General features: G+C 45.5%; 1 protein-coding gene across 1 annotated transcript in view; it reads right to left on the bottom strand.

Annotated features, from left to right (window-relative positions):
- The window catches only part of MPZL1 (myelin protein zero like 1), a 32,057-nt gene extending 19,197 nt beyond the window's left edge, over positions 1-12,860 (bottom strand). Inside the window, exon 1 of the mRNA XM_088533464.1 lies at positions 12,719-12,860. Coding sequence (XP_088389590.1) covers positions 12,719-12,848 — 130 coding nt within the window. The 5' untranslated portion in view covers positions 12,849-12,860. The remainder of the gene's footprint in view (positions 1-12,718) is intronic.
- Positions 12,861-14,876: the final 2,016 nt, after the last annotated feature.

The raw sequence follows: 14,876 nt of genomic DNA, 5'->3' as shown, positions 1-14,876 counted from the left end.
GCAGAAGTTTGAAGTCAAATTCAGACCAAGATAAGTTTTAATGACACACATGCACTAATCACAGCTCCAGCTGAGTGCTTCCGAAGATGGACCCTAAATGAAAAAATCCCTGGGCAATTACACCCTTACAATCTAAATTCCCCAACCCTTCAGGCAATGGTTTGGATCAATAGTTATAGTGGGGTCTGGGATCTTCTTCTTTCCTGGGTCCTGGCTTTGTGGACAAGGAGATAGTCCAGACCACAACAATTAACACTATCCCAGAAATGACAGGAAGCTTTTGTCCCTCAAGCCCTGGGCTGGAGGGTCCTGAGGCCCAGGCAGGCCTTATCTCAAAGCCTTGACATCCTCCCTTTTGGGGTGTAAATCACAGGAATGCAAACTGCTAATTACAGCCTGATACTAAGGGATTAACTCCAGATAGTTCCAGGAAAGATTTTATCCTTCAACCATGCCACAAGGACCTAAAGGATGCCTGCAACAGATAAACTGTCCTACGCCTATGCATAACACAGAAATCCCCCTGCCACAAACAGGGTGAGAGTAGCACAGACCTGGTTATTCTAAAGAAGTTGCTATTCTAACTTACCAGTAAAAGCAAATCAAAATGCCAGCTTTTCCCTGTGGTCTAGGAAGCGGCGGGGAACTATTTTGCACAGATATTTCCACCAAGTTCAATTGTCACGTGTCCTATGTGTTATCTCAACTTCCTGCTTTTCTTTGCTCACTATTTCATGAACTTTTCTCCCTTCCAGCATAAAAAGATCATTCACTTTATATGACTGCTTCTTTCCTCTGCTATCTTGTAGCATAAGACATAAGCTCTTCAAATCCCAACGCGATGGTTTGGAAATGGGAGAGAGGTCACAACATTTGGTATTTGGCCCCTCTTCTTCTGGCCCCTCTACTCCTATACTGTCACCGATATGGTGGCAGTTCCCACTATCCCAGACTCCTGTACTCCTGCCGCAACAAAATCCACGTGGATCATCATCTCTGGTTCCTTTCCTTCTCTTTCTTTTTGGAAGTCTTACATCCTTTCTTTTGTTGTTGTTTTTCCCAGTTTCTCCATCTAGCAAATATTTCTTTCAGACCAAAAAAAAAAGTGAGTTTCCAGTGACGTTCCAGTCACATTTATCCACTGCTCCTTTCCTCGAGTTTTCCCAGCCTCAATTCCTTTCAAGAGGAGAAAAACCCTATCACAGGAGAAGGATGGGGGAGAGAAGGGAGCGTGAGGAGGAGTAAATCCACAAGCTAGGCAGGGCAAAGATAACCATATATTTTTCTATTCTTCTTTCACAGGTCCTCAGTGATCCCATCTCCTTGTCCAACAGCTCTTAGCCCCAACACTTCCCTTTGAACACCTCTTCCAGCCTCAGGTTCCTTTAGCTCTTCATCTCAACCCCAACATGCTTTTATTTTTCTCCCATATCCTGTTAAGATGGTTAAACAGATGGTTTCCTCATCTGCTTTTAGTTTCATCTCTACTGTTGCTTTACTCCAACTATATCAACTTCTACCTACTTCTAAATTTTCAGCCTCTCTATTCCAGCTAAAATACTTCCAAAACCAATAACTAATTCCTTGTCAAGTGCTCCATCTTCATTTTCAGGCAACTCTTATTCCTAAAATAGTACGGGACACTACTAAACCACCTTCTCATCTTATCTTTTTACATCATACCCATAGTGGATCTTCTTCATTTTCACCAAGGCTGCACTCTCAGCTCTCTCCTCCCTCAGTATCTTATCTCTGGAATTCCACCTGCAAAACAAGTTCAGCTCCCATCACTGCACTGACTACTCAGATCTGTGTCTCTGCTCAAGGTCTGTCTCCTTCTGTTTAAAGGACAGCCTCAGTCTGACACCTTTGTCAATGCTGAAATGTCAACTCAAGCTAAGGGGAACTAAAACAGAGCTCACTTTTCCCCCCCAGAGCCTTCCACAACTGCCTTTATCACCATGGACCATTTATCACCAGTGCCACATGTCTCTAACTCATAACTTGAACAGAATTTTTGACTTTGAACACTTACAAGATAGAGGCTAGAGCTAAACCCTGCAGTGTCTTTCAGAGTTTGTATTCATCTGCAGAGCTGACATTAGTGTAGAAACTCGGTTCTGTCTGGCTTGGTCTTCATTACTGCAGAGCCCCTTTACCTCTGGATTGGAGCACAGTGTTTTCCCCTTACTCGTAGCACTTCAGGACATACATACCTTGACTATTTTCTTAATGCCATTTCAATTGCAAGCCTTTTTGCATCTTTTCTGCCTCTTACTCTACATAAATATAAGCTACCTGCTTTTCAGAGCAAGTGTCTCATGGCCCATTTCCTACCCTATTTCTTATTCAAGATCAGGCCAACTGCTTAATCAGCTGTTGGGCAATAAAGGTTATTACGTTTTTTCACCCAGCACAGCTGATGTGTCCTGCCTCTGCCATCCACCTCTGCCCTCCTCCTTCTCCCCCTCAATGTTGTAGGCACATCTACTAGCCACATCTCTCTCTCTCTGGCAACAATCTCTTTAAAATATTCTTTTACTATGAAATACAAAGGCCATCACAACAACATCCCTTGTGAGCTGAAGTCACCAGGCATTCTGACAGCTTTACAGTGCTTCTTTTCTCCTTCAGAAAAATCTGTTACTTCAACTATAGCTATCAGACTTCTGAGGCAGAATTACCTTCTTGATCTTCCTATATAGCATATCAGGAAAGTTGCACAGTATCAGGGTCCCCACATGCTTTGGCAGAATGCAAATACTGCAATTCTTTGTCCAAAGAAGCCTGTTTCTACTCCCCAGCAAACGGTTATTTTAGAGCACTGAACCCAGGCCAAACTGTCAAGAACCAAGTGCTTAGAAGGATGGATCAACACAAGAGGAATATTCATCGCCTTCTCTTCAGCAGCAACTGCAGGTCAGATAGTCGGGATGATCATTACTGTAAAGCAGAACTGCCTCAAAGTTGAAAACTTACTAAAAAACAAACTTCAGTAACAAGTTATGTCAATATCAGGAAATATAAACACAGCAATACCGAAATTAGGGTTCTTTCCCAAACATAAATGTTACAAGGCCACACGGGTTCATTTTTCAAGGTTATAGGCTCACACATGTGCCACAGTTATTTAAATGACACCAAACATCCAAGGAGTTATCTCTGTATCTCAGTATTAAGAGACAACAGTCTTCAACCATGCCATAACATCAACATCATTAGACTTTTCATACCAACATCTTGGTACCTTTTCCTAGACATTGTCTCTTGGGAGAACCTGGTCAGAGTGCAAAGTTCTTTCACTTCCTTCAAGCTCTCTTAAAACATACTGAAACAGCATCTACATAAATCCAGCAGCACCTAGTTGTCAGAGCTTGAACGTCACTGCCTACCAAGTTAAAGTGTTCCTTCACTATTTACTTGTATCTCCTGGTTGCTTATACTTGCTTTATCTTGGTTAATAAATATCTTTAGTGGAAGAAATATTTCCATTTTATAATTCTGTATATAGAAATATGGCCCCCACTCTCCTAGACATATGTCAAAAACAGTGTCTAGTAGTACTGCAGAAGAAAACCCTTCCTTTGCACTGAATACATATACTGATTAAAATATAGCTAATTAAAAGCTGTTTTGCACTATGGCCTCCAATGAGATCTTGGATTCAGTGAAAACATTCCCTTTTTTTTTTTTTTTCTCCTCTCTACAAACACAAACACAGCCTAAAAGGAACCTTTCACCAGATCGCTCAATTCTGGATGTTTACAGCTGCTACAGCTCCCATCCTGCAATGGAAAAAGAGATGCCCTCCTTTTCTTCTTGAAAGGACTAGTCATCAGTTTACTGATTAACATCAATTATTTACTTCACTCATCTTAAAGATGCCTGCTAATACAGTCATTTACAGCATTTATACATAAAGTGATTCAGGGACGGGAGAACAGGAAATAACTGCAAGCTCTGACGAGAAAGAAAGATACAAAGACTCAGGCTGGCTGTTCCAGGTAACAGCCTCCTGTGTTGACAGAAGCCAGGCTGCAGAAGGAAAGAGCTGATGATGGAGTCATGGAATAAAATGGAAAGAAATATATTAACATTTTAAAGAGTTAGAGTCTGAGTTATTCACATTTACGTTTTGATTAAAAAAAAAAAAAAAAAAAAAAAAAAAGGTCAGTACATTCTCTGCAACTTAAGGGCTTCTGGAGAAACTGCAGCAAAAAGGAGAATGTGGAACTTCCAGTGATGAAGGGTCATAGGACACAAAAAGGAAAGGAAAGACAGCAAAGCAGTACTTTCCACATGTACAACAAGTACTCTTACGGGCAAATGCCCTGTGAAACATCCACATCCACTGTGGACATCTCTCTCATGAGCTGAATGGCAGGCTGGCACAGTTTTTCTCCCACCGAAAAGTTTCCTCATAAACCAGCAGGAAAAGACAGTAGTAATTAAACTCCCCACTTCCCCCCCCCACCACATAAACACACAAAGAGGTTTAGATAAGAGAGGGAGAAAAAGCAAACAAACAAACAAAAAACCTTATAGCTCCCTACTGCAGTTATAGGCACTTAGGTCTCTATGGCCCATCATTCCTACACTGTTGATGAAATACTTGTAGGAGCAATCCTAGTTTTGATGGTCTCAACAGGCAGCAGCAGCAGACCATGTCCAACGCATCCCTCCACTGACATCTGCTAGAACATCCACATCTTGTATTTGGTTGCCATGTGAAGAATTCATGGACATCCTTAGCATGGAAGCGAAGCCACTGCACCCCATTAGCAGGCCTTGGTGCAACCTAGAAGGAGAACCTGCAAGGATGAAGGTGGCACCTGAGACAGGGAATCAAAGAACAGACTGCCTGACCACCTGCACACCAGCAACCCACCACGGCCTTATCCTCTTTGAAGCCTTACGTGTGTACAGCGGCCCAGGGCTTCTCAAAACAGCCTACATCGCATCCTGCTGTTTCACAGGAGGGCAGGATGGTTTCACTTCACCCTCCATCCCTAGAGCGCTGCTTTGCTGCTGCTGCTGCAGCAACAGCTCCCGAAGCTGCCAAGCTCCTCAAGTAACTTGGGCTGCTGAAGGGCAGAGAGCAGAGAGCTTCCCGCCTTCGGGAACAAAGAAACAGCCACACACTAGTCTACAAACCCCTTCCTCCTCCTGCCTCCTCACGGCCTAAACTGTTCTCCCTCCTTCCTCCATCCAAGTAGAGACAAACTTTCAAGAGCAAACTGCTAACACAACGGTCTTCATGCTACCTTCTGTAGACATTCAGCTAAGCTCTGCCTGACTCAAGGATGAGAATTAATAGCCTTTTGTTACCTCAAGTGAGAAGAAATCAGTTTCACTGAAAAGTCTCAAGTAGGCTGTGATAAAGCTGTCCATATCATCCATATATCCCTGTATACTTCTGTGCATCTACTCTGTCAGAACTTCAATGACAAATCTTCACAGTAACTAAGCTTTAGTGACTCCTGTGCTATTAAATCTTTCTTTTTTTCCAATCGTTTCTTCCAACTTAGGCTCATGGTTCTTGTTAAAAAAAAAAAACACATCAGAACTGTTTATGATGGGATTTACTCCCCAGGTAAGTATTTTTAAACCAGAAATGAAGAACCAGCATGAGAAACAGCAGGTAAGAATGTCTTAGCTTTGTTCCCATGTAGGCTACGGATTTCTTGTTCTATCTTGATGATATTGCTTACCTGGTATATCACACACTCAACCTGGAAAACATGAAATCAAGATACTTCTAAAGCAGTCAATACCTACAAGGAGAAGTACACCAAGTGCAAGTATTATTGGTGCACTTTTTGATGCTCCAAGTACAGAACCAGCCATGAGCCTTGCTTATTTAGGCCAGAAGCTGGTAACATCTTAACCTGTTCTAGTAATTCTTCTCAGGGATTAGAGAAGAGCTTCCTGCCTATGCTGGAAATTGGGACACCAATCAACCACTCAGATACTGTCTGATTTGGAAAGTATTTTTGTGTTCAAAATCCATTTACAGGTTTTTTCTTCCATGACCAAGTAAGTTAGCAAACATTCAAAAAGATGCACAGTTCCTGTTTACACAAACTGAAACAGTTTCAAACCTGAGATAACAAGTTCGTTCACATGCCAAGTGCAAGCCGATTCAAAGCCAAAGAGTAACTGAAATGTCTGAGCCACAGTTTTATCCCAAATAAACGAACACAGTCATTAACAAAGATAGCAGATAATTCCTATTTCCTGGCATTTGTCCCTGCACCCAGGATTAAGAAAGGGTTACACAAAGGATGATACACAGAACACCTTAGAAAGAGTCTCCTTGAAGTGCAGCAGGTTCCTCCTGCAAAGGATGTCATTGAGCTGGCTTAACTGAAGCACTGAGCGGCTGCACATGCTTCGCATGTGGCAGAGATGCTGAAGAAGGGAACCTACCATCACATTTCCTAGTTATTATAATGACCCACGAAAACAGCATCTGTCACAACGCATACTGAAGTTGTAAGAATATCATGGATCAGTAGTTGGAGACAAACAAAAATTCATGGTCCAAAGAGATACACACATCTTTGCCTCTAGTTCAGTAGGGGTTGGTATTACTAGTTCAGGAGAAATGGTGTTAAAAATATGAGTTGCTGCCAGCAGATGAAGGGGTACAGCACCATCCTGACTAAATCTTACATTAGCACCATGGAAGCTACCAATCTCCATAACAAAGTAGGCAGCAGAATTTAGGATGTGGATTAAGTGCAGATTATACAGGATACAGCACAAAAGGCTACATATCAGCCAGACACAGGTAGTTCTATTTTTTTTTTTAATAGTGATTAAACCAAAGTTAAGAAGTTAAGATCAACTCAGTGACAGCACATTTCAATGCCAGTCACCCTGTCAGTCACCATTCCTGACCCAGTATCAGGCCCATCACTCACCAGCTATTGGCATTTTCTCCACGGTGAAATGCAAACTATTTTTTTCCCTTCCATGCAGAAGGACCTGATTAAAACCCATTAAATAAAATTTAATACCTTGACAGAACAGGAGAAATAGCTGAAATAAGCTCATATGGCCAATCTGTTCTCGTGCAACTGGAAACTTGTTCTTAGCAGCTCAGGCCAATCCAGAGCTTTTCCAGGACTATACCCTGTACGGCTCGAGCAAATTCCAAATATTTGCTGCCAGCTCTGGAACCTTCCTCACAGCAGCCTGCCACTCACTTGCTAACAAAACTTGGTAGCAAACAAGTAAGCTCATAACTAGCTAAGACCTGCAGTAGTACAACCACAAAACCATAAGAAAAAGCCCATGCTACGTTTTTCAGAGCACTGCTTCACGGGAAATTCTGTCAGTGGCGCTGCCAACTTAAATAGCTCCCATGCTCACCTATGATACATGATGAATCAGACTTGGAACTAATCCATGCTCAAAACAGCTCCTTTTTATTGTTTTCTTTTAAACCAGATCAACTCCCTAACCTGGTATACTGTACAACACATTTGCACAAGCATGTCTGAGCAGCGCGAGGAACAGATGACAAGTAGCTGCTTCAGTAGCCTCTTCCTATGAAGAAGCCTCTTCCTCTTTCTGGAAGCACTTATGGTTTCTCTTGCAGCACGCTCTATACTTCCTCCTCAATTTACATGTAAGAGGCCATTTCCACAGGCAGGGCAGCCTTCTCTCCAAGTGGGGCATCCCCTTCATTCACACCTATGCTGAATTTCATCAAGTGGCTGGGTAGGTAACATTTCTATGCAGCTATCATCTCATTACTTTTCACATTGGAGAGGGAAAAAAAAAAAAAAAAAAAAGTCAAGTAATCTTACAGGACCACTCCCAATGAGGAAACTGTGACATAATTATTTAGATTTAAAGAAATCCTGCTACACAAATAGCTTTGCAAAATTCATTACCAAGAAGGAACCTTGTTCACCACCACTGCACTTAAGTGTGTTAGATCTTTCCAAGAACTTCTTTATGTAACTGCCGGCAAAGAGCCAACTGAAGACAAACATCAGCCCTGGCTATTTCACCACCTGGATTACACCTGTCCTGATTCGCTCCAGGCTTAAGTCAAAATATTTAGGAAAGTGTCCATCACCAACACAGCTGCTACAGTGCCCATACTTACAATCAGAATATTGATCTAATTAAAACACTAAAGGGAGGCAGCGACTCATTTTAAGGGGACTTGCCCTGAAATGTGTGTACAAAGCATCTTTTTCTGTAGAACTGGAAGTGAAAGTTATGAGAACAACCAGCCTTCCTGTTTTCCTTACATCACTTTAAGCCAAAACCTAGCAGCAGCACGAACTGGAAACTACTAACTCCATAACAGTAAAACTAAAGTGGAGGGGCTAAAAGAATGGTAGCAAAGGGAAACAAGATATGACTTATTTGATATAAACATCCTCTATAGTAGAAATAAAAAAGGCTTATTTAGAACAACTAGCAGAATGATTCTGTCAGTTTAGAAATAAGAGAGACAGAAGAACAGTGGGACTGGGGGAAATCACCCGACTGAGGGGTCACCTTTCAATCGATTCCTGACAGCAAACAGTCCTGATGTTAACTCGGCCTCAAAAAGCGGCCAAAAGAACTTGTACCATTTGTGCTATCACACAGTGTACTGCTAAACCCTATTCCAAATAAACATTTGCTCCTGTAAATAACTGATGTTCAGAGATAAATCATTGCTTGAAATTGTATTCCCCAAACTTCTCCGGTAGCAAAGCCAGTTCCAAACTTCCTGTCCTCCCCTGCAACAACTGCTTACTCTTACTTAAAACATATTCCTGGGACAGAGGAAGGAAAACCAGTTGACAATTACTGGCTGCTTCATTAAGTTATCAGTTATTACACATGGGTGGTATAAACAACCATACTCGTCATATGTGTTCAAATCACGTCACATATTAAACCATTAAACCACACACTGACGGCTCCCACCATAGGTGCTGACAATAAGCTTCAGGCAGAGGACTCCATGGTAACAAAAATAGAAGAGAAAAAAAAAAGAAGAATTAAAAAAAAAAGATACCTACCTGGTAAAACTGGGTTTCATTTCTTTGGTCTTTCATCTAGACAGAAGGCATCCTGTACTGTGTACAAGCCAATCATGGCTTACTACTATTAATCAGGATGATAAACACTAATCCAAAGATGGAGAGTAGAAGAGCTGTTTACTTCACTCCTTACTCCATTGCAATCCAAATAGGGAAGCAAAAGAGCCAGTAGGAAGTAAAAGGGCCAAACACATCACTCCATACCTGTATCTAGAGAATTGCTGGGGGAATTGGACGAGAACATAGCCGTTCTACACGCTAAATTATCTGTTATCAACAGTTCAGTCTTTTCAACTCCTTTAAGAACGTCTTGGTGCTACAAGCCACATCTCCCTGGGCAGTAGCTCCAGCCTCAGCACAGCTACTGGAGTTCAGAACTTCTGCACCGTATCCCCTCTGCGCTCCGCAGAGGCCACGGCGCGCTGCAGGGGAGGAAGCGTTTCTACCTGCAGCACCAGCAGGCCCCGTTGGGGTGAACTAATGGCTTCTGACTGGGTGAATCTGCAGTTCCAGCTAAGCCTGGGACACGCACAGAAGAGCACTGCGACCCTGGCTTCCAGTGTTATTTAGATTATGTATTTCAAGCAGCAACTGAAATATGAAGATGAATTTAATAGAGTAATAGACATTTGAACTACTTATCATGTTGATACCCCTCTGCTTATTACACTTAACTGCATGTGCCTGTGTAAAAGGGGCAGTAGGAGACGAGGGGAGAAAAATAAATGGGCTTTGCTGGCAACAGAAAAAAACATAAATACTAGAAATGTCAATAATATTCTTTCCAGTTACGTCTGGATATTCCTTAAGACTTTTGGAAGCCAGCAGGCACCACCCTCGTGTTAAAGAGGGATGCAGGATCATCCAGGATCAGAGCTGACTGTACACAGCCTGCACTTCAGCATTGCAAAATAATGTTTCCTTGATACTCCGCCTGGCCGAGGCTCAAGGCACCATAACGAAGGCTCTACCTAGATTAACTCCTTATGCCACAAAGCTCCACATGGTCACAAATAAAACAGACTTGAGAATGACCTTTCACACTTACAAGCATAGGGAGTGATCGGGTTTTTGGATGACTAAGCATATACAAGGAAGACGATCCTCCGATGCATGCATGCAGGTACACACAGGAGGGAAAAAAAATAATAATGAGAGTTTAAAACCTGTCATCTTGACTCAAGTCATGAAGCAACAGTTGGTGGTGCTAAACTAGGATCGCACAACACAGTCCACTATTTTTTCTGTCTCACTGCAGGGTACTGGCCAAAGCAGATGGACACAGCAGCGGGGCTGGACTAGGTGAACTCTAGAGGTCCCTTCCAGCCTCAACCAGTCTGTGATTCTGCGACACGCTACCAAGCAAACGAAGGGCCAGAAGGAGCCACGAGCCATGTCTCTGAGCTATGCCACGTGCTACCCAGCTACACGTCACATCCGAGCAACTAAGAGGCAAGAACTCTCTGAAGTTGCTACTTGTGCCCCTTCACTTGCCTGGCAGCTTTCAACTCCTGAACCTCTCAATAGGATGAGAGGGGAGAGTGAGGAAAGTAGCACAGAAAGAGAGACTGTGGAAACTGCAGCATCTGACACAGCAGCAGAAAGGCAGAAGATCACGCAGGGCTTGTTACAGCCTTAAATTCTAGTGAAAGTCACCTTTTTGCCTACGCAGCACCAAGCTACCCTACATATGTAAGAGGTTAAGAGTCAGCACTGCTCATTCCCGTACTAGGATGTAACCCTGCTGCCAACTCTGCACAAGGGAAGAAAAGAATGTGTTTTTAAAAGCAGAAAGGAGGGGTAAGAACATGCAATACAAGCACAGAGAAGAGAAGCAAACATTGAAACAACTCCTCATTTGGAGGGTTAGAAAAACTCAGCTGGAGTTGTGGTGTTGAGAACAGAAACATAATTCAATGTAGACAAGCTACAAATTTTAAAATCCATCTACTCCTTTAAAATGTAAGATCACATTTTAGATAGAAGAGACTCTCCACAGGAAGGTGACTAAAAGGCTGTCTTCTGGACATGGTTGTTTTTTAGAGGTTTTCACTATATACCTCACGCATCACAGGCTGATCTATCATTCCAAACCACCCGTAGCATTACTGCAGTTGTACCCTTTGTTGTGGTCAGGGAGAATATACTCCCTCTTTCTGTATTCGCCCCTTTTTTCTTTTCCTCAAATAACTTAGTTTTACTGTAAGCTACTATATGCGTAGATATGGGAACCATATCTGCTTACTTCAATCTAAATATTAAGTTGTCTCAGCAAGTAAGCATTAACAATTCTTACTTAAATTTATTGCAAAACACAGCATTTCCTGGTTAAACAGATTGCATAATCCCTTATTAACCCTCTGACTGGAATTGGAGGTTCCTACGTTTTTTGAGAAGTTTCTAGACACCACACACAATTAAGAAGGTATCAATATTCTTTAATGATTCCTAAGCATTTACGATGAAAAGGTCTCCCTCAGCGGGCAAGTACTGCCAACCAAAAGTATCTTCAGATGGTGCACACGTTGCCAGTGTACAGCTAGTATTTGTATGCACACAGATACCTTGGGAAAGCTGAATATTTCTGTATTTGACAGCTCACTCTGAAGTCAAGGGAACACACTTGTCCTATAAAAAGATCACAGGTTAATGGTTGCCCTTGGCATTTCTACCACTCCAACATCAACTTTGTGTGTTTATAAAGGTCTTCATCACTTCAGTCTGGCTGATGTAATTAATCCTCCACCCAAAGATTTCCCCGCTGACCAAATTAAGGGTGTTTTGTTTTGTTTCAGACTGTTTACCATGACTCCAGCTTCCCCATTAGCAGGTCACCTCCATACTGCACTGTCTTTCCCTGACAAAGGCAGCTCACATCCCATGACTCCATCACCAACAACCACATGCAAAAGAAACAAACCTGCAAACCTACACATGCAAACCTACAAGCCCTACCCAGACGATGCCAAGCAAGTGTCGTGGCAACACTGGCACCTCCAGAAGAGCAGCATGGACAGTGCAGCGTCGCCCTACCGAGTCTCAGTTCCAGCCCCCTGTGCACGAACCCCTACGTACGCGACCCCTCAACACTTCGGTGCAATGACCTGACCTCTACTCTTCCTAACGAGCACACGACACGCAGCATGCCTAACGCTACAGCACCTCCTGTTCCCAAAGGCGTGTTGAACATTCTGTTTTTGATCCTAAAAGGCTCCTCTGGCAGCAATGGAGACAGATGTGGCACTGGTGAGGACGCACCAAGCAAAACGCGGCGGGCCGAGCTTCACTGAGCTACCGAGCTTTAACTGAGCTACTTCCTCGGGCGACCTGGGAAGGGCACGATTGCACCCGATTCCCCAAACTGCTTATTGCCTTCGCATCCCCGCGGCCACATGCGGGAAAGGCTCTCGCGGAGAGACGTTACCTGCGCGGCCACCTCGCACCCGGCCGCGGCCCCCCGGCCTCGCCCCGCGGAGGGAGGCGAGGGCAGGCCCGGCCCGTCAGCCCTCGCCCGCAGCTCCACCGAGCGCGGGCGGCCCAAGGCCGCGGCGGCGCCTCCACCGCCCGCCCTCGCGCCTGGGGCTGACGGCTCCCTCGCCGCCCCGAGGCCCGCCCGGGCCGCCGGCGCGCCCGCCCGCCCGCCCGCCCGCTGGCTCGCTCACCCGCGCCCAACGCCGCGGCCAGCAGCCACGCCGAGAGCGGGAGCCGCGCCGGAGCGGCGCGCGCCGGACACGTCGCGCTGCCTCCGGCCGCTGCCATTTTCCTGCCGCCGCCGCCTCCGCGCGCCCCCATTGTCCGCCCCCGGCCGCGGCCCCGCCCCGGCCGCCTCGCGGCGCCCCTCGCTCGCGGCGATAGGGCCGCGCCGCACACACCCCCCGCGCCCCGCCCTCCCGCCCCGCTGCTCCGCCGCCATTGGCCGCGGCCGCCGCCGTCGGGGCCGCGCGCCCTATCCGGGCAGGGAGCGGCGCGCACGGAGCCAGCGCGGGGCGGGGCCGCGGCCATTCCGGGGGCCGCCGCGGCCGCGTCCTGCCGCGGGCCCTGCGCGTCGGCACCGCCGGCTGCCGCTTCGGCAGGGCTGGGGCGGCGCGGAGCGCGGGGCCGCGGGGCCTGCGCCCGGAGGAGCGGGCGGGCGGGCTCCCCCTGCCTCCGCTCGGCCGCCGCTTGTTCCTCCCCGCTGGCGTGCGGAGCCGGCTCGGTGCCTTCCCTGCGAGGGCCGGCTCCCTTAGAGACCTCTCTGCTGTGCTGACGCTGTGACTAGGCTTGGCTTTTGCCTGAGAACAGCTGACCCAGGACCGAGCTTTCGCCCTTCTTTCCTTATCACCTTGTTTCAGTCCCTCTCTTTTGGGAACCTCTTTGTGTATGCGTCTCTCTTTTTTTCTTTTTTTCTTTTTTTTATGCTTTTTAATGCAGCTGCACACGCTTAGTCATATCACAAGACTATTGCTCACCACATGAGATTTCACAGCGCTGAAAAATGCGCAGTTAGCTCCCACCCTGAGCTGCGCTGTAGCTAGTCCTCTCACATGCACGTGCTGCTGGTTCCTCTGCCATCCTCTGGCCACACCTAATACAGCTCGGGCACCATACGCCACCCACTCAGGTCCGTGTCTGAAAGAGACCGTGGCACAGCCCTGCTAGCGTGTGCCACGACAAAGCAATCCCCAAGGATGACAGACCGCAGCTGCAAAACGCTGCCAGATTTCTTTTCCCTTCCCACTCCCATGCAAGATGCCACATTCACAGCTCTTGCAGGATCTGAAATGAAATGACTTCCACATTCATTATTTATGCCTTCAGGGAAAGCTCTGGAACAAGCTCATCAGCTACGTGCTGCTCATGCTTTCTAGAAATCTGGACTATCAGAAATCCAGAAGAGCATTTGAGAATATAGCTTAGCAAAGAATTGCCTGTTTGCATCCTAGAGAATTCCTGCCTTGTTTGGCTGCCGGCTCACTTAGTGCCTCTGACTTCCCTTGTAGATGAGACTTTAGCCAATTGATCTAAACCTGCACTTTCCAAGCAGAGCAAAAACTGACAGGCAATAATAAATGACAGGCCAAACTTTTTTTTTTTCCTCCTACCAAACGCTTTTGCTTCAGTACTCCCTCAGAGCTCTGCCCTTCTGTGGAAATTTTAGCCATTTGTCTAGTGCTGCTCAGTGACCAAAAGTACCCTACCAAGGTTCACTCTCCACCTCTTGGGCCTTCAGTGTTACTCACGCCTTCTCTTTTTCTATGCTAATAGCCCCAATTCAGGCACATGTATCCTTTGGCAGGGGAATTCTGCATTTTCTGCCTTCCCTGATAGCGCTGCGATAAGGTTGTCACAGGTACAGCCCTATGGGCGGCTAAATCACTGGGTAAGAGTACTGCTGGTCAATACAGAGGATATCTGGGAGATACTCATTGTAGTCCAGTTTTTGTTTCTGCTTTTTCAGGTGATTGAGTTAGTATCTTCTGCTATTTTCAGACCAGGCAGGGAAGCTCTGGAACATGGTTCTTCACTTGGCCTGAGATCCTCTACCTCTATAGCTGTGCAGTTCCACCCTCTGTCTCATGATAATACTGATGGTTAAGAGATTCCTCAGTAATTCAGTTAATTTAGCTGGTAGGAAACTCCTTTCTTCTGTGTGAGTGTGGAACAGTGAAGAGTTATTCCAGGTGAATTTTTTTCCATTACACTCAGACAAGGAACAGTGAGTGACAGAACAGGACTGTTCAAGCAGAGAGTGGCAGGCACCACAGCAGGCTCCCAGCAGCTTCCTATAAAGTTGCCAAATTGGTTTCCAATTTTTCTTACACAGGCAGCAAAATCAGCATT

The sequence above is a fragment of the Tinamus guttatus genome, unplaced genomic scaffold, assembly GCF_059628265.1.
Source record: "Tinamus guttatus ecotype Peru unplaced genomic scaffold, ASM5962826v1 Tinamus_guttatus_pri_ptg000035l, whole genome shotgun sequence".
NCBI classification, from domain to species: Eukaryota; Metazoa; Chordata; class Aves; order Tinamiformes; family Tinamidae; genus Tinamus; species Tinamus guttatus.
Note: the sequence above shows the minus strand (reverse complement) of the source record. Positions and strands in the feature narration are given on the sequence as shown.